Source organism: Ornithodoros turicata, chromosome 4, assembly GCF_037126465.1.
Source record: "Ornithodoros turicata isolate Travis chromosome 4, ASM3712646v1, whole genome shotgun sequence".
Classification (NCBI taxonomy): domain Eukaryota; kingdom Metazoa; phylum Arthropoda; class Arachnida; order Ixodida; family Argasidae; genus Ornithodoros; species Ornithodoros turicata.
In genome coordinates, this window is record NC_088204.1 from 13,274,941 (window position 1) to 13,295,255 (window position 20,315).

The following is a 20,315-nucleotide window of genomic DNA, read 5'->3' on the forward strand; positions in this document are numbered from 1 at the left end:
TGAGAGTCTATGAATATGAGAATATTAGATATTAGAGTTATTTTTCCTTACCTCATTATTACCCGTGGACTTCTTAGACTGCATGGACTTCTTCATTAGAATATGCAGATTGGGAGGAGACATCGACAGGTGAAAGTAACTTACACTTGAGAATGAAGCAAGTGATTTGATGGTATAGTAAAATGAAAGTAATAGTGCTGCCAGCATGGGATTGTAAGCACAAGGGGCTGTGCTACATAAGAATATGAGCACGTAGGTGACACAGTGTAAGAGTGCAAATTAATAGGGATATGTGGTATGTTCTATAAATTGAATTAGAACAGGAACAGTGTAGCCAGTTTGTGGCACACAAACTACAAACTGTAGTATAACAAAATGAATCAAAATATAATGAAAATCAAATGAAACAAAATGTTTAAAAAAATGAGTGAAGAACTTGACCTTTGTATGTAGAAATACCTGTTACCTGTTTACAACTTTCAGGTTACTTAATTTTTATTTTTATCTTTCTTTTATGATTAAATTTTAATTCAATTTTTAATATAATTTAATATAATTTTAGTCTAATTTAATTTTTAATTTAACTTAATGTAATTATTAATTTAATTTTTAATTTAACTTAATGCAATTATTAATTTAATTTTTAATACTCAGTTTATTCTAATGGAATCTCGAATAATGAACTTTCTGCTATGACCTAATGCCACATTCGGTAAAGGCTGTGTGTGAATCTTAACTACTTTTAGTGTTCCTGCTTGCAGCCCAAGTTGAAGGTCAGTGCAAGGTCTGTGGACATTTTAACCATGCACATAAATGAAGAATTGTGAAGGACGGGAACAGATTAGCTCTGTGTGCGTGTGTGTACAAAAATGTGTGACTGCCAAAAGAACTTCACCGAATCAGCAGAGCAGCCTTACTCACAACCATCTACAGGAGGACACGTACTGGGAAATGTGTTTCAATTCATTTCAAAACTGTGCTTAATGCCAAGTGAACTGTGCACTGCTGTTAGTTTGCTCTCATCAAGCATAAAGCGTACTGCAAATGTTGATTTTCGGGAACTTCAGATGTTGCGGTTAATTTAGGGAAGCACTTGCAATCATTCAGTGTGTGCGCTCATGGCGTGGCAGTATAATTTCTGAAGTTAAAGTCGAGGTGCTAGTCTTACTGTACCATAAGTAGCATCAGCAGGCATGTGTTTTGCAATGAAGGGTTTTCAAGAGTAGCCATAAAAAGAACGCGTTGCTGGTTTTGATAAAACGAAAGAGAAGCTAGAAGCAGTTGCTGCTTACTATTATCTTTTTTTTATTTTATATACATAAATAATTATTCTTCATGAGCATCATTGTGTTTGAGGAAGTCATTTGCAAAAAGTGTTGTAATATAGATATCACAATCTCTCTGAAATTCACTTTTTCTTCTTTTTTGTTTGAAGTGCACAAGGGTATTCACAACACTTGCAGTGGTGTGTACCTGACACTGTATTTATTTGAAGGTGAAAAAGAAAATGACACAGTTGTCAACTGCATTTTATCATCTGCATCCGTCTCTCTTGCTCACCTCCGAATTTTCTCAATGTTTCGCTTAGCTTTTTCTGTTCCAGAAGGAGGTTTCACTTCACATCGGGTTTAATAAATGACTCACTCGTAAAGTTTTATTCCCGTAGTACGCAACGTTATAAACCAAACAAGCATTCGACACAGGGGACCTGTCTCTATACAATCATGCTACTACATATTCATGAGTACAAACTGACTAGACAACTTCAAAACTGTTTGTACAACAAAATAAATTGAGGTAACACAACAGATAAAACTGAACAGAAACTTTGACAAGAAATATTAAGTGAACACAGCGCGGGCTTGTAAGTATTCTTTCTAAAGTCGCTCGATTTGCACATTCACTGGCCTAATGCTTAGATGCCATAGCATATTTTAAATCACACTGGTAAACAAAAATTACACAATGTAGCATGAAAGATGCGCTTCTACAGTGACTGAATTTTTAATACATGGTTATACAATGTTAATTTGAATATGTAAAGTGGTGTGGCTGATCACAACATGCTATAGCTCGCTTAATTGTTTAGAAGGTGCCTTGAACCTGCTCACTCCAGCGGATAACTTGGCCTGTCGTACAGTCATCCGGGTAAGATGTCTGTGTGCTGGCAATCGTTGTCAATCCTGGGAGGTCGAGCTGGCACACGCCCCCAGTGACTACTTTTGGCTTGTCCAAAAAAACGTGACAGGACTTGGACGGACAGGACGTGACGGGAGTGGCATCATCACACCTCTGATTTGTGATCTGTTGTGAAGCACAAAGAACGAGCCTGTATCAGTACTCTGACAGTATCCGGCTCTACCCGTAGCTGGATCTTGTAATGTACCAATGCTTACCACATCTTGAATGGAAATTTTCCCCAGCCATTACATCTGCAAGACAGGAAAATGTGTGCCGTGAGGATTCGCGTGTGAAATTTTTTAGACTCATGCTGCACAGTGTTCAACATGTTGAGCTGAATGTGAAGCAATGGACCATTTTCACAAAGGCCTATGCGCATGACCTTGAGGCGCCCGAGAGGGTTGTCTTCGTCTTCACTAGATGGCGCAATATGGGGGCCAGTGGGGAGACCGCACGAACGGCGCGAGCTCGTCGGTCTCGCGCCGGGCCTGTTCTGGTCCTTTGTGCTACCCACGTGGATTTGTTTTGGCGTGGTTCGCTGGAGAGCCGCTAGGGTACGACGCGTATGTGAAAAAGGTCCATAAACAGGAGGCGCTAGTGTATGCTGGCATGCCGGTACAGCGCGCATCAGAGTTAACTTGAACGTCATTCCGGCCTGCGGACCCAGATTGTGCTTAGTGGAACTAACGGCAGAAGGTGTTTTGGTCATCTATATTTACAGTAAGAAGCGTGACCAGGGGCGGATCTAGAGAGGGGGTCAGAATGTCCTGACCCCCTCCTCAATTTCTGTCTTTACATAGTGTTCAATGGACCTATCCCTGCTTGTAAACAAATTACGTCATAGTGCTCGACAGCGCCACCTATTTGGTAGAATATTGAATTACGCTCGAAGCTAGAGGCGAAGATCGCGCTCGAAAACCACGGTCTTGAGGGGATTATGGTGGTCTCCGAAAGGGACGCGACCTTCGGTCTTACTTTTCTTTCAGTAGGAGGCAGCGAACAAGTGCCCATTCGTGGAACCCAGCCCTGCGCTTTCGATTTGTTTCGGTTTCAGTCTGTCTACCAGCGTCATGATGACGTTTCTCGGGTAGATGTCTATTGAACTATATCGTGTATCCACCATGATGGTCAAGGCTGGACCCCCCTCTCAGAAAACTCCTGGATCCGCCCCTGGGGGTGACCCTCGTTGAGAAGGCGTTTTCTGCTAGACGCTGCCAGGGTTGCTCTCTGCCCGTTTCGCAGGGCGGATCTGTGTTCAAGTTAACTTTGACGCGAGCCGTACTAGTCTCATACGGGCCGTTGAGCGATATCTGTAAATCGCAGCGTACAAGACACTATCAGGCGTTCCCTTCCTTACATACGTTCGTGCCCGTTTAGGCGTTCTCCCCTACATGCGTTCGTGCATTGGATGACACGGGTGCAGCAAAATACAAATACCAAACCGTCAAAAGCACCCCAGGTGGTCGAAATTATCCGTACAACTGTAGCGCACCCTGCGGCACGTGCAGCATGTCGACACACAAATAGGCTGCGAATTAATTACGAACCCGTCCGATTACAGATTCGAAATCTGTACCACGATGAGAATACCAAATTTGACGCAATATTATCATTGTTATTGTTATTTTTGGCACTGCCACTGTGCTGGCGCGCATTTCGCAGTATCCTTGTTTTGTCATTGCGCCATCGTGCGACGGTTGCCGGAGAGTACATTGTTCGATATTGCGACGCTTTTGTACAGCGCTGCTGTAGCGAATTCCGGTTATAGCGATCCAGTAGCTATTTCCTGTTATAGCGATAGCGAGTTTTTGTCGTGTTTCTTACGCTGTCCTTTTGTATTTTGGTGCTCAACATTGCATTGGACCTGGAAGTTGTACTCGTTCTCCCTCTCTTTTTTCCCTCCTTCGCGAAAGCCGGCATTTTGATCGAATTAGCTTTTAACCGAAACCGGAGTGGCCCCCAATCTCGGCTTCACTTCCCGGCGCAATAGGGCTCCTCCTCTCTTTTTTTCATGGAAGCACCCCAAGTACCACACGACATTCACGTGCGAAAATATAAAAACATCAATACGCCGTTCTTACGAATTCATTATTGCGTGTGCACTACACACATGCTCATATTCCACATACAGCAACAAATTATCATACTACCTGTTGTTACAGAACGATTTAAATATAGTAACAAGCAGATAGTACCGCACAACTTCGATTTGCTTTACTTTCGCCATGCAACATCATTTTCTGCGTCCACACATTGGCGGATCCAGGGGGGGGGGGGATCGCCCCCCCAAAAAACGTCAGTTTATACATTGGATTTTCCTCTCTCCCACTACGAGCTTCGACAAAGGAACCGCCCCCCCCCCCCCAAAAAAAAAAAAAACGAGGGTCTGGATCCGCCCCTGCGTCCACACACAGACATGCACCAAAGGCTGACACGCATGTATGACGTCATGTTCACCGCATTGGCCTATTGCTCCGAGCCCTCTGGTTGCTGGCAGAACGTACACCCAGGCACGTCGACGCCAGTTTCAGATTGTTGACGAATGACGTTTGAGGACGCCAAAGAAAGGTGCCGTTTCGGGGTGAAGGGGAGAGGGTTGGAAGAAGATATCCGCGTCTCTCTTTTACCTTTTTTTTTTTTTTTTCGCTCTTTCGCGCTCGAAACATATTTTGAGCAGCGCTCATTTTGCGGACGACTTCTCCCACGCACGTTCTGTCGTCAGCATCCTGTTGTCGGGTTGCTCTACTTCGCAACCGCCGGCTTAGCTCTCTGAGTGTCACCCTTGGGTGTTCCGCCACACTTTCCAGGCATGCACAGGTCATAATCGAATTTCCTTCGGAATACATTAAAAACAGTGTGACGAGGTCTTCAGGCCCTATTCCTGATGGTGGCTCGATCGGTGCGCTACATTGAACCATTGTTTTAAGCCTTCCCCTCCCCTCCACAACTTCTCTCGACAACACACCTGGCCCAGTGCCTGTGTTACCTCATCAAATCTACTTGCATGTGAATGAAACCGTAAGATGACACGCTCTGGAATCTCTTTCTTTGCATCCTGGCACATTTCCACATTACTCGGTTGGTCGAACTTTCGTAATGTGTCGCGTTGGCAACCTTGTAATCACTTTATCTAACATCTACGAGGGCTTCATGGTTCCGAATTCGTGGTCCGTTCCTTTCTTACGACATAAACGTGTATGTTAAGCGCAGCAGCCCTTGTTAAAGCAGACGAGAAGCACTGCTTCCGTCGCAGACGACAGCGAACAAATAGGATGTTGTCAGTGTTGTCAGATCGCAGTAGAAAGTGAATGTTAGACGTTCTGATGTGTATTATGTGTATTTGTTTGGTAAGAGAAAAATACATTGTATGTATTTTTCCTCCGCTATACGACACTGAGCAGCGTTTATGCGTGAATAATTAATGTTAAAGTACAAAGAAAGCAGACTGCGGAACCAGCAGATGAACGCGTATGCCTGCGTTCTAAACAACGAGCACCAAAGAAATACTAATACGACAGGGTTACACACATGAAAATGTCTCATATGTTACCAGAGTGAAAGGCTTGGCGCCGGCACCCCGCTACCTTACCGATACAAACGACCTTGCTTCTACTAGTGTCTTCTGACTGGTTCGTGCTACAAAAATATAAGCACACGTTCCAGTTAGGTGGCTGGAGCTTTGCCGGACATATTTGAAATATGCGAATTCCAAGAAGAAAAGTGTCGTCTGCTTTTAAACGACGCCGTTGAAGGTTTATAAATAGGTGCAGTGAACACTGTGGAACAAGCGTGAAGGGAGGCTCGGAAATGGCTGAACATGATTTAACCGCGAGGAATGCAGCCCTGTATTTTATTTACTAGGGTAGACGTTTCTGTGCGTTGGTAATGTACCATTATGAAACGGGTATGACGCGGTACAATTTGAATGCGATGAATATTCAAGCTATTCCTCTGTTGATGTGAGGAAATCGTGTATTTTTTTATTTTTTTTTTAGTCTTTCGAGAGTTCGATTGCTGTGGTGAAATATACCCTTTGCGGCTGCGTTGGACACTTCACAAGGTTCTATAAAGTATCAGCATAGCGATAGTACGTGTGTGATCAGAGAGTTACATCCTATTCCAGAGACTCCTTGCTCGTGGTGCACTCGAATATCGTTGAAACGAGAGACGGCTTGCCCGCAATGCAAGTGTGTTGAGCAGATGAAGCACGCTTTACAGGCAAACTGGAATCCTGGCAAGCCTTGTCTTGAAAGCTTCGAAAAAGTGTGACTGACGGTACTTGACAGCACTTTGACATGTACCATGTTCCCCGGCTAAACTCATTATGAATTCGATATCCCGATCACGAACTCGATTCTCTTACTTCTGACTACTAGAACTTTAAACTACGTCCTCTATCTCCGTCGTTCCTTGCTTCAGCCTCTCAAACGTCGCAAACACACACGAGGCTCTCGAGCGAAAGATTCTATTTTGAAAACAGCTTCAGTATCTCCGACCCCGTTTCTGTTCTCGAGTCTTCTCCTCCCTCTACGTTCAGTGTTTACGAAAGAGAAATGCGTCTTCATTGCAGCTGGGCTTGAAAGAAAAAACATAAAACAATAGGAAAAGGTGAAACCAAAGGTTGGCACGCTCTCAAAATGACCTCCCCCTTTACCATGCTTTGATTGGCCGCGTGATTTTCTGCTCCTCTTGCGGTGTTTGTCTTAGGCGCTTTTCTCCTGTGCCACAGTCGCTATCTTATTGCCTCGTGTATTTTGATTGCGCTTCTGCTATTGTGGTGCCAGGGTGGGCAGCGATAGGAAAGCTTCGTGCTAGAATACTATTTCTTTAGTACGTACTTTTGAAGTTTTGTATTATGTATTACGATACTCATTCCCTGAACGTATCTGTATGTGTATTATAATAATACACATAATTGAAGTGCTACATATAATATAGATACTCTAGAACACGTAATACTTAGCGAGAGTTCTTAAGTCCTACCTAGCAAGTGCCATCGTGCATCTGTTTTTTCACAAACAAGACACCTACTATCCACCTAAAATACAACGTGACTAGAGGATAACTATCTCAGGTAGTACACAAATCGTCCGTGTGTCTGCTTTTTCTTTCTGCATAACGCGCGGGTTTAGTGTCAATGTATTAGCAGTATTACTCATACATACATTAGCGTAATGCAGAAAAGTATTAGTATTATGAATTATCAGAATCAAAATTTCACTTATTAGTATTATAATACTGACTTCTTGCAAGTATTATATATTCGTATTATAATACGAAATGTGAGTACCGTTTACTCTGTAGAGTAAATGTCATGTTTTTGTCGCGTACGTTGCTCGCATATTTCACGCTATAAAATCGCTCACACGGGCCCTACTCACGACCTACTAGATTATAGGGACCATGTCATAGTCGGCCACCTCTATGAGGAGCCCGTCCGCACGATCCGCTAGGGGCGCTACTCATCGACCCGCGAGGTATACATCATGATTGGACAATCGAAATTTGAATTTTGAACGCGCAGAAGCGGACGTACGACTACCGTAGCAGACGACAGCAACAGCTCTTATGTAAACGCACAGAATGATGATGTTAATCAACTTTAGAAAGAAGTATCTCCCGTGGGTCATGCACCGCGTGTACAAAAAACACTAAGGAAAGCTGAAGTACAAAGTATTGCAGAAATTGAGGAACCAACAACCTAGCCGATTAGTAGCGCCACCGCTAGCTTCCAAATCCGGCGCTGGGAAGGGGTGCCTATGACACGGTCGTTATAATCTAGTAGGTCGTGGTCCTATACTACATTCTTTTGGTCGCTTTCACAACAACAATCGCAATTCCACCGTCATCTACGCATTCTTGTTACAAGTGAAGGCTGTACTCGCCGTCCCTTCGGCACAGCTTAAAGCCGCCTTACATAACTGTAGATTAAACGAGCACTTACCCCTACGTAGAGGACCCATAGGATAAGTAAGAGCACGATCAATATTAAATAATTGACTAATAAGCTTTGGCCTTCCCGGCTGTCCATGGTTACGTACTCCGTGCGGGCTGCCTATTACCGACTGAGCGGTAATACAAAAGATACAAACTCAATAGCCTGTCGTTCCCGTCGATCGCGTTGTGATTGGTCGAACGGAAGCTTTACGGACCACCACCGACCAATCGTGGATTGAGTAGGGAGGGGGAAGTAGAAATGACAGACACCATGTGGTTCGTGTCAGTTGAGGATCCATATAACTGTGAGAGTGTTGCGAGCAAAATATAGCATCCGCCCTCAGGAGGGCTTGCAGGCGTCATTCACTTTTGATTTGTTTACTTTCGATTTTGTCTGTTTTATTTAAGCCACAAAAAAATGAGGCTGGCTGACGAGTTTATGACGTTTATGAGCCGGTTTTTTGTCACCAGTCCAGGACAAGCTTCAAAACGGCTTTACACATTCTTGGCCCTCTCACTTTCTCTTTCCCTTTGGTCGGAAGACTTAACTCGGTATCGTCGAGAGTTTCTGAACAAGACAACAGATGTCGTAGAAGTGGAAGCTATAACAGCTTGCGTTGTGTTGTGCTCAGCGTGTGACACCAGTTGCTTCGAGGTCTTGTTCAGGCCTGTGAACAGTGCTCTGCCACACCGTACCATAATCTTTAAATATGTTCTTACGTGCCTTCCTTCTTAGATTATTTGGATGCCAGTTTCGGTGAAGACATCAAGACGATGAACAAACAGTATAATACGGCTGTGCGTGAAACGATCAAATCTTGTCATCCTGGCCAGCACAATGCCGCAAAGGAACGGTGGAAATTGTCAACATGCCACAGTCAAGGCGACGCCGAAGTGCACGGACTGAAGTGCGCTGGAGAAAGTGCGCAAGGAATCTAGCACTCTACGGTCAGCCACGTTCTTTCATAGATGAATCTCTGGAACGTACCAGGGCACTGGTGTGGACCACCGACCTCTGTACTACGTGAACTGGTACAAAGCCACCTAGTCACAGAAGGCCTGCTCAATGCCTCCTCTCACTCATTCACACGTAGACATATTCATATCGTCGGCCAATCGCAGCGGCCGGCCATGATGACAGCCAATCGCCGCAGACGATTTAAAAACACAGGCTTTCTGTGGCTACTAGTGGCAGCCCATGCGGCTGATGGTGGATCGTTTCCGTATCTACGGCCGCAGAAAGCACTGTTGTGATTGGCTGACTCTTAATTGTTACGTCACGTCGCTCAAGCAATGAGGCTTTGTATCTAGGTTGTGCTATTACAGCGAACGCCACCTAGATAAAGAAGGCCTGCTCATTGCCTCCTCTCCATCCTTCGATTAAGAGTCAGAATTCGTCTGCTGCTGCGATTCATCGTTCTGCGAATTCAAGAACCCGCAAATGATTGCAGCTCACCTGAAACCTGTAGACCTAAATATTTAGACACAAAAGTGCAAGACGCTTTCCAGAAAATCAGGTTTGAGAAAGATTGGGCCCGTTTTGCGCTTTATTTCGAGGTTTTCCCATTTAGCACGCGGGGACGTTCAATCACAACTCGCAGACGACGGTGGTTCGTCTGCATGGCCACGACCGCTGAAAGCACGTTCGTGATTGGGTACGGCCGTTGAAAACACGATCCTCATTGGCTGACTCTTAATTGTTACGTCATGGCGATGATTAATGAGGCTTTCTCTATCTAGGTGGTGTTGGTACATCGCTCTCCTCAAGGGAGAGAAGTGAAGCCGCTTTCTAGTTACGGTTTCTTCCAATTGATCTGCAACAGAGAGTGACGTCACATCCTCGTGTACATGTCTTCTGCTCTACTTTCGCGACGGCTGGACTAACAGGGCAGGACCTTGTAATTGCATTTTCCAGCAGCAGCACTGTCGATGATGAATCGGGTTGTATTTCTCAGTTTTATGTTACCTTCGTGCCATCTGCTGTAAAGGGCGTCTGCTTCGATTCTCCGATTCTCTGCCGTTGTAGTGTCGCGTCGTCATCATTGCCTCCGCACACATGCGTCGTACCGAGGAGGCAGGCGACAACTACTCCACCGGAAGCTTTCCGCCGAAAGGGTAGACGTCGCGCAAACCGACCAACGCAAACACAACCTAGATATGGTGACGTAATCATTAAGAGTCTGCCAATCATGACCATTCTTTCGGCGGCCGTAGCTATGAAGACGAGTCGCCATCAGCCGCATGAGTAGCCACTAGTAGCCAAAGGAAGTCTGTGTTTGAAATCGTCTGCGGCGATTGGCTGAAGCGGACGACAGCCCGTCTTTTTTGTCTGCGTGGCGAACGAGTGAGAGGACGTAGTAACGGTAATAAGCAGGTCTTCTGTTTCTTGGTGGCGTTGGCAATGCTGCGCCCACGTAGTATATAGAGGTCGGTGGTGTGTACCAGATCAGGGGGGACTGCACTACTCTTCCTTCTCCTGTACCACTATCATCTTTCCCCTCCCCTCTTTCAACCTTCCCTCTTGCCTGCCGTCTTCGGTGGCTCAGTCGGTAAAGGGTTCAAACCCGGCCGAGGACGGTGGCAACTTGGTATAGAAGGGGACAAGTTACGCCGTCTTGAGCGAATCATTATTATTACCTCCCGTCTTGGAGGAAGTGATTGGCAGATCCAGGATTGGCGATCGCCCCCTCCCCCGAAGCCCCAAGGTTTCATACATACCTTTTTAGCCGTATCCTCCTCTCCCACCCCCGCTACGCGCTTCGAGAAAAAAAGATACCCCACCCGCCCCAGGCTGGAGGACGTGCGCAAGGACTCCAATAAGCTGCGATGTGCACCGGAGAAAGCTAAATGCAGCTGGAATTTTGAACTTGGAACGCATTAACAGCCCCAATGGAGCTCCGAAACCTTTAACGGGCCTGAGGAATAGAGAGAAGAAAAAAAAAAGGTTCATAGGGCAGTCAAGTGCTGAAAGATGAAAGTCACTGAAAAGGTTAGCCAGCTATAGGAGTTCTCTCAAGTCAAGTGATATCGGACATTGTACAACGTTTTTCTTAGAATTTCTCTCGCTCAGTAACTGGGGAGGTTGCAGAGTTTACAAAAACAAACAAGCGAACAAAAATCATCTAGAAGAAAGTTCCTTTGCACCCCCTAAGCATCCATCAGCGGGATCCGACTTATGCCTTTAGTCTTCAATTTTCTAAAATTTACCGAGTTTCTAATTCAAGTAAAGATGCCTAAGCGAACCTGCAGTGTTCTTACTTTTGATGTTCTGCCAAACGGCCACCCACCACGACGTCACGTTTAGTGATAGATGTTATTGAAAGATGTCACACATAGTTAACGGCGCACGAAATGCCATTGGCCAATATGTCAATAAGTCGAAGAGTAGATGACATTATTGTAAGATTGATACTATCTGTTCCACAAAAAAAAAAAAAAAAAAAGAAAGAAAAGAAAAGAACGGAACAAAAAATGACACATAAAACACTTAACCTTTACGAAAGAGGTGGCTGTACACTAATCAACCACTATCCCATGGCACTAAACATTGCTATGCCTTTTTTTTTATCTGTCCAAAACAACGAATAAATGGTCAAACAAATGATAAGAACTTACTCCGGTATAGAGCACCCAGAGAATCAGCAGCAACACAATTAAAATCCCGTAGTTTACGATCAGGCTCGTGGCTTGCTTGTCCATACTGATTCCTTATGTGTACGACGTTACCTTATGTGTAAGACGTTATCAACGTAGTATGCCGAGAGCTGTCCCGTGTGGAAATGCCGTTTCAAATGATTCTCGGGGGCGCAGCTGCCTCTAAACTTTTTGGAAAACACGCCCTCTCCCTCTTTCGTATCTCAGGGTCCCCTTTCCCATCTATTTCCTCCGTGCCAATAATTTCTCTTCCCCTATTTCACGCTCCTTTGTCGTTGAGCGCAAGTGCAGGTCGGAAAACAAAACACAATCTAAAGGTAAAAAAGAAGGGAAAAAAAACGTTGACGTTTTTGTTGTTCGTTTTCACGGGTGGCACTTGGCCAGTCAGGCTGTGGCAAGTGTGCACAGTAGTTGTTTACACCTCTCACAGTGTAAAAGACCGTGTTTTTGTAAATAAACGCTTTTTTTATTCAAGTGAGAAGTGTAACAATAGGGCCGGAAGAGATGTTTTTTTTTTGTTTTTGTTTTTTTTTTTTTCCTTTGGCGACATTGCTCGGCCCTATATAGCACCGACTGTGGTTATTAAGTATGGTAAGTATGGTAGTAACTCCCGTTCACGATACCGTGTATTGACGTCACAATTTTCACCATACGTTGTTTACGTACCGTGTATTCGCCCGAACGACATTCCGGAGAATACTCCAGCGGAAGATGCGATAAACGTCAGGGCTCAACGTCGTGTCTTCGCGTGCACTGCTAAGCGTAGGGGATATCCTGCGAAATAGCCACAAGATATTCCGCAGCAGACGACAGGAAAAGACGCTGGTGGTGTCATCTGCTAAGTGTCGTCTGCTAGGTGGGCAATACGCGCCACTCTCGATATTCCGGCACCTTGTGCTCAACGTAACACGGGGCGGAACTTCGGCTCAGTGAGCAGTTTTTTTGCTTTTTCTTCCACTAGAATTTTTCGTTAGGATGTCGCTCTAGGAATATACGGATAGTGGACCGTCAAAAAAGCGGTGTTCCGCCTCTTGAGAGACAATGATCTTATATGAAGAGACCCTGAATTAGTGCCGAAGCGCTAATGACCTTTTCCCTTACTTTCATCTTCGTTTTGTTTTTATTATCTTCACGGAGAATGTACGTCTTTCCGACAGCCTATTTATTTATTTTTTCTCCTTATACGATGAGTCCCAAAGGACTAACAGTAACCTTGCAGACTTCTCCAATGGTGAGAGCCCTCCTCAGTTTTTTTTCCTTATTATTATTACTTTTTTTAAAATGAAATAGCAATTCGACATTGCGTTTTACTAACCTCCCCTATAAACATTTCTTTCGAGTAAACATATATATTCCCGCTCACGTGAAATAGTTTCAATTAATAATTCCTGGCTTTACGTCGCGAGACAACAATGATAATGAGCGACGCCACAGTGCTTGATCTGTGGATTAATTTTGCCCACATCGGGGGGGGGGGGGGGGGGGGGGCTGAAATGTCAACACACGGCACACCGAAGACACACGAACCTTTTGATGTACGAAGACGGCATGTCAAAGCAACTGCTACGAACTGAGTCACCGAGGCCTTTTAGTTATCGAAAAAAGATTTGACAAAAAGTTCCATCTACCAGCTTCTGAGCGAACAGTTGGTGCCAGCCACCGAAACTATGATCACCTCGCATATTTCGGACGAAAAAGTGGAGGTAATAAATAGAAGCGGCGAGAAATAAAAGTGTGCAAGCGTCCACGGTTTGGCGCAATCCACTATTTTAAGAGGGCGGGTGCATCCCATAGATGTGCGCGAAGAAGCCGCAGGTGCAGAAATTGGATACAAGTCACATTCCTGCAGAGGTATGGTAGGAAAATAATATTTAAGAATTGTAATAAAAGTAGGGGTATTCCTGTCACTCGCACAGCTTCGGAATGATTGTAATTTCACACTCGAATGTCGTTCCTCAGGGGAATAAAAACGAAAGCTTTTGTGTGTGTGTGTGTGTGTGTGTGTGGAATAAATGTTTAAAAGTTATTGTGCTGCTGGAAGAGATTGTTGCCGTAGCAACTTTCAGGTCGCGTCTGCATTTCTTCGTTTGGAATGCAAAGAGGGTTCTTCGTGTTCTTATCATATGTAGTAGGGAAGTGAATAACCCATTGACTAAATTTCGGTTTCGGTTTTCATCGTGGCCGTCCGATCGAACACAAAAGGCATATTTCAACACGTTTGCTGAACGAACTTTAGAGAGCGGCAGAAGGTATACATGAATCATAGATAAATCATAAGACACGCGTTGTGTTGACTTTTCAATACAACAGCTGGAACAACATGAATCAGGTCTGGCATCATAGTCAGCCTCGGCGTCATCAGCATCAATACGATTTTTCCACTCGTTTCGAAAGCGCTGTGTTTTCAACATTTCCCTCCTTGTTTGCGTTGTCTTTTATGCGTTTTAGCTGGTGTTTAACTTTGTTCTCAATTGTTTGAAAGTTAAGGTTCACTAAATAATGAGTTCGAAGAAGAGGACTGCGTCACAACGAGTATCAAAAGGGAATCGAAGTCTTGTAAGTGCTGCTGCGCTCTGAAAACTCGTTCATTCCGACTCCGCTGTGTGCAGTACTTCGCGTAAAACACTGACAGTTCGGAACGTAGCCTGAATGACAAGCATGTCGATGTTATGTGATGATAATAATGTCCGATATGTTTTTTTTTTTCCCTTTCCAACTTTTTTTCAGCATTCTCAAAATGGTTCCCTAGCGCTGTCTCCGGCTTCAACCCCGTCGAGCGCTCGTGTCACCCCAGATGAACTTACAAATTTGGTGAGTCTCACAGGTTCAGCACGAGCATTCGCTATTTCAGGCACTAAGCATTTAAATATAGGGGAAGACACGACTTTCTAACAGAATTATTGTAGTAATTGGTGCACTTCTTGGAGCAAGTAGGCAAGGCGCAACTCTGTCTGACCACGGTTGACACAACCAATCTTGCAAATTGGTGTGGCTCATTATGCTGTGAATTGACTAATATTTGCATATTGCCCTGGCTAGTCTCAGCTAAATGCGCACTATGCAGTGTCATCTAAGAACTTGTATATTCGATACGCAGGTTAACAACGCAGTATACTTTATACTGGTTGCTGATCAGCACAAAAGAACAATCACAAGGGCAGGTGAGACCCTCTTTGCTGATATTTTGTGTGTGGTCCTCAGTCTTCTTTATTGTCCTCACCTAGCAAACAAAAAGAAAATGAAATCACTGCTCAGGGCCCCAAAATAACTGTAGTGTGATTGCCATTGGGGATGGTGATGTAAAAGTTATAGTGGAGGTTTGGTTTTTAAGACACGAGGATTCTTGTGTTAAATAGCAAGAGCATTTGTTTCATGCGCACATGTAGTGCTTCTCCCCCATGACAAAGACACATTCCAAATGTGCGCTTATCTGTGAAATCGTGTTTGTAATCTACCGTAATTTCACGCGTATTAGCCGCGGCTTGTGCGCAATTTTTTTTCTCACGGGCGCTCTGCGGCTTATCCACCGGTGTGGCTTATCTGATGACTATTTTTCCCTGGTATTTTCCCCATACGCCGGTTTTAACGAAAGGGCCGACAGTGTCTCTGGAACAGCACCGCCCTCCCAATGCACGAACAATGCGTAACAGGGGAGCGTCAACATTCGACTAGACTGACCTTCCTGGTGCCTTCCCCAAGCAGCTTTAACGAAAGTGGTGACAGTGATTCATGTCTTCTGGAAGGCCAGTGACCCGTCGATCCATTAAAAACACACAAGGGCACAATCCGATCTTGGTAGAACTAACCTCCGTTGTTGTACACCATGCCGACCTCCGAGTATGGACCACAGGGTTTATGGCCTTCTCTGTGGTCTCCTTTGTCGCACAAATCAGTCGCGTCGTATTGCCCGCGGCTTATCTGCCCAAAAACTTTCAAAACTTCCTAAAAACTGGTCCTGCGGCTTATCTGCGCTGCGGCTTACACGCGTGAAATTACGGTATTAGCCGCATGAGAATGGAGTGAGAACGGCTTTGCTGACACATGAGGAACTTTTTTTGCTTAATCTTTCGCTTTCAACAGATATTGTGAAGAATGTTTTGAAGGACAGTTCATGTTCATTCGCCGAGGTCTTAAAGGAGGCACGGAGAAAGCTTGTTCACGTAAGTTAGTGAACCAATAAAAAAATTGGTTCCCGAAGCCATGCACCTTTGAAAAATTTATTTCAATGCACTGCCAGCTATGTACTAGTGATCTGATTGTAACATTCAATACGTAGAAGGCTGCTCCGAGTGAGCCCAAGTCCACTGTAAAATTTATGTGGATAATGCACGTCTTTAAAATTCCACACCCTATCCAAACACGAGAAAGAAAGTCTCACCAAAATAAACTCTCAGGTGTTTGGCTACGAGCTCATCGACGTGAAAGAGAAACAGGGCAGCTACATGTTGGTCAGCAAAATGGATGTCCCAGATGTCAGTCAGTTTATAAAAAAGTAAGTATACAATCTCTGACATATTCAAAGGGATGGATTGCCTTTATGTGTACTCGCTCCAAATAATTCATTGTTTCTGTTTCTAGGAGTGACGAAGACTATGCAAAACAAGGCTTTGTTACGCTCGTTCTTTCCCTTATCATGATGATGGGAGGCTGCGTTGAGGAAGGTAAGCTGACGAACGGCTGAAAACTTGGTGGAACTCTCTTATTTTCACTTATTAAATCTTATTCTTTTCTCAACAGGAAAACTTTGGAATCTCCTTGCTTCGCTGGGTATAATGCTGAAGTAAGTAGAACTGTTGCTTCTACTACTTTTATTAACCACATAAGAACCATTGCATGAAATGATAATTGCGTGCCCTAAATAATGTCTCATCACAAAAAACAAAAAAAGAAACCAGCAAATCCGAGATATGTGGGCAGCGTCAGCCGTTGTGACCTCGTCACAAGATCGGCTCTTGTTTGCTATTGAAAATTCGTCTACTGTAGACACAGTGTCCTGGTTTGAAATGACTACATGTGCTACGGTGTTCCAACTGATGTGGGCAGTTGATATAGTTTCACAAGCCAACTAATTGAAGCTAGAAATGCTGTCTCAGAGTGACGTATAAACCTTGTTCCTATTTAGATACTCGAAAGAAGTCCATGTAATCTCAGTGACATGCTAATCACGCACTTCCACCACATGCTTCAGACTAGATAGACTCGACGTTCTTGTCACTTGACGGAATTGTCATAAGGAAGGGGCTTGCACATCTCCTTTAAAGGAGCAGAGAGGCCACCTCGGATATATATTTTTTACCATGTAACATGAACATACTACCTTCAGCGACCGCAACGTAAAATATTTCCATTAGGAAGTGCGCAGAAAATTAGCTTACAAGAGTACGCACAGCAGCGACGAAATCAGCTCATTCGAGCACTTTTATTGGCTTCCGAGAACCGTCTGCTACAGGGCGAGCACAAGGCAACCGGTCAACTACTCTGCTTCAGATGCGGAATGGGCAGCGATGAATACAATCGTAAAAAGAAAAGACACGTGCCTCACCGTTGCACTGGCTACCGAGGGAAGAGGCTATTTCTGCCCCGCGAGATTGCAAGCTCCCTCGCACTAGGATTGCGTGCTGCAGTCGTGCTTTTTGTATGAATATGTACGCAGAATATAAAATATGTGAAGGAAAAACGGAATATAAAAAATGACTTAAGGTGGCATTGCAGCAATATTGGCAGTAGTTACCTTTCTAAATGTCTGAAGAATATGGCATGCCAAATTCAGCTCTCCAGATGCAGTCTTTGGGAATGTGAAGAAGTGGGTTACTACGGACCTGGTGAAGCAGCTGTACTTGGACTACAGCAAGGTTGATGGCTCTGAACCCACCACATACCAGTTCAAGTGGGGCCCACGAGCGCGAAGCGAGGTCCCCAAGAAGGATCTTCTGGACTTTGTGTGCGAGGTGGGCACAGTTATTTTTTATTTTTATTTTTTCAGTTTTTTTCTTTTCAGGTTTTACCTCGAAGGAACTGTGGCACGTTTTTGTTTTCTTGGCAGACCATGATGAGACATTTTGTGTGATGCTACATCTGCACAAATTTGGACATGTCCTAAGAGTTGCTCTTTGTTTTCTTGCACAGCTTAAGAGCGTCTGTACCGTATTGTGCTGTACAAAGTTAGTCGTGTCCTGCTGCATGACCTGCAGTTACCCACGAGCAGCCCACACTTCCTTGCGGGTGCAGGTTCTGATTTACGATATTGTGCCGCGGTAGAGTAGCCAGAAAAAAATATTTCGAGGGGGGTTCTGCAGGAACTTTACGTGGGGGAGGGCATTTACTATCTTTCCCCTCTCCCATATTCCCAAATGCACTACCAAAGGTACGGTAACCCCCCCCCCCCCCCCCCCCCCCCCCCACACACACACACAAGTAAAACATATTTTTCAGTTTTCTACGTTGGCTATCAAAACAGAGTCAGGTTGACTATGCACTGCAGAACCATCTGCATATTGTAACCGTGACCCAGCTACGAAATGCAGCAAAAGCTGAAAATTCGGCACCATTGCAGCACTTTGGTATTTCACCTGATGGCTTTGTAGCCAAGTTTAGATTGGCATGCTAGCTGTCATGCAATTATGTATTGCTCACATTAAAGGGGCACCAAAGCGCAGAGATAACCGTAGAGTGGGTAAAAGACTGTTTAATGACACATGCAAACGGAAATTCAATCGGAGAACATCTGCCACCCGCGGTACTATCATTGCGCTCTCACGCATCTTCGGTAGAGATGTGGCGCCACCACAAGCGCGAAAATTCCTGATGAACAACTACGCAACTAATGAATCCAATTTCTTTTGTATTGCTGTAAAAGTAACACCGTCTTTTATTCTGTGAGGAGAAATTTTTGCGCTTCAGTGCCCCTTTAACATACCAGAATGTTCATTTAGCCAACTTCGCTTTTCCTTTAAGGTTCACGGTGATGGGATGCAACCTGAACAGTGGCTGTCTGTGTTCAACGAAATAAATGAAGAAGCTCAATCAAAAAGTCAGTCAAAAAAGTGAGCCCGGTGCAACATGTTTTGTACAGTTCTGCTTTTTGTCCCTGTACCCTTCACGAGTGAACTCAATGCGGAAACTTTTATACCATTCACCCTGTGTCACTAGGTAAGACCACGGTCAGGCTGGCTCACCAGTGAATTTCATCGCAGCAAATTTTATTTTACCCCACATTAAAAAGTTCTTCATACTTTGTGTTCAAGTTTAGTGTGACATTAAATTACTATTTATGCATCTTTATGTGTAACTGTTCAATTTCTCAAAGCATACTCTATACCATTATGAAGCTTTTTGGTGGATCCTCATATTTTAAAGGAGCAGTGAGGTGGTTCTCCCATAACTTTTTTTTGTTGCTCTTTGGCTGCAGCATGTTCCGCGACCAACAAGATGAGCTCTTGCGAAGCAGTGACGAGTGCAGGCGACCTTTGCACGTGAGAGAGGCCTTTGTTCTGCGCACCTCTAAAAAAGATTCTTCACTCTTTGAAAGTGCATGTAAGAGAACGAGGAACGTAGTGCACTTCGTGACGTAGGCAGTCCCCACGGCAGTGTGATCATGTGATCTGTGACGCATTACGTCGCAAGTCTCACAACATCGGGGAAGCAGGTACAAACGTGTGAGCTAAGTAGAGAGGGGGAAAGAAGAGCACTCGGTGTCGCACGAGATAATCTGGTTAACTGTCCGAGGCTGCTTTCTCAGACTGTTTTTGTACATCGCACAGCGAAAATATTTTCTGCGGTGTCTCTAGATAGACAGCTTGACGAGAAACATTCAATTTCACGCCTGTGGCAACTCGCTGGACATTCCCCCAATTATCAGGCTCCATAAAAGAATATGGCTCACAATAGTACTCGTAAGTATATGATTCCTTTAGCTCTAGCGAGCGCATTTACTGAGAGTGCTATTCAAAACGCATGATCTGCACCACTCTCTCCTTCCTTCCTTCCTTGGAACTCGGCTATATCACGAAGTTCGCGCATATGGCAACGTTGCGTTCCAGGCACTTGAGATCGGTGACACTTGGGACTCCTATAGCCGATGACGGACCCCGCTGAGACAAGCTGTGGTACGCAGGGAGGTAGCGGTTGTGGGAACGTCGCGGTGACCTCGCAGAGCCATGGGGGCACTGAAAACGTAGCGCTCACATTAAACGGAACATCGTGGTTTGACCTTGCTGTCTTTTGAGGTTGAAGTGGAAAGATGTTTTGAATTTGCCTCGCTACCTGCTACGGCAATAAATTAATGTATAAGCGTCCCATATTTTGACTTGTTGACGCGGAGACGCATCGTGTGGCTACCACCTTGTGTAACTGTTTCGTGCAGCCTTAAAGGGGCACTGAAATGCAAAAACCTTGTCCTCAAATGAAAGTCCGTGTTTCAGTTAGTATAATACACACCAAATTAGTTCACACAGCGCTACTGTTTAGAAGAACAACGCAATGAAAACAGAGCGGTCTTTGGCGACATCCAGTCAGACAGGCGAAGCTCATGCGTGCCTATCGTG

At 44.6% G+C, this 20,315-nt stretch overlaps 2 protein-coding genes and 1 long non-coding RNA gene across 7 annotated transcripts in view; 2 read left to right on the forward strand and 1 right to left on the reverse strand.

The window, feature by feature from the left end:
• LOC135391087 (E3 ubiquitin-protein ligase rfwd3.L-like) overlaps nucleotides 1–1,533 on the forward strand; it is a 37,287-nt gene extending 35,754 nt beyond the window's left edge. For 4 of the 5 annotated variants that reach the window (XM_064621184.1, XM_064621180.1, XM_064621182.1 and 1 more), the window contains one exon: nucleotides 762–1,533. The gene's annotated coding sequence lies outside the window, so the exon portion shown is untranslated. Of the gene's footprint in view, nucleotides 1–746 lie in introns of all 5 variants that reach the window. The other variant, XM_064621181.1, reaches the window with a different exon arrangement.
• LOC135391090 (uncharacterized) lies at nucleotides 1,286–11,932 on the reverse strand. Its single transcript, XR_010421859.1, has 3 exons — nucleotides 11,734–11,932; nucleotides 2,397–2,432; nucleotides 1,286–2,304 (listed from the first exon to the last, which is right to left on the reverse strand). It is a non-coding gene; the product is annotated as an uncharacterized LOC135391090 (long non-coding RNA).
• Nucleotides 11,933–14,123: 2,191 nt separating this feature from the next.
• Nucleotides 14,124–19,049, forward strand: LOC135391088 (non-structural maintenance of chromosomes element 3 homolog). The gene is made up of 9 exons (XM_064621185.1): nucleotides 14,124–14,328; nucleotides 14,500–14,583; nucleotides 14,870–14,933; nucleotides 15,853–15,932; nucleotides 16,167–16,264; nucleotides 16,351–16,433; nucleotides 16,510–16,552; nucleotides 17,543–17,720; nucleotides 18,727–19,049. The coding sequence occupies exons 1-9, from the start codon at nucleotides 14,272–14,274 to the stop codon at nucleotides 18,817–18,819; spliced, it is 780 nt and encodes a 259-aa protein (XP_064477255.1). The 5' UTR covers nucleotides 14,124–14,271; the 3' UTR covers nucleotides 18,820–19,049.
• The last annotated feature ends 1,266 nt before the right edge of the window (nucleotides 19,050–20,315 follow it).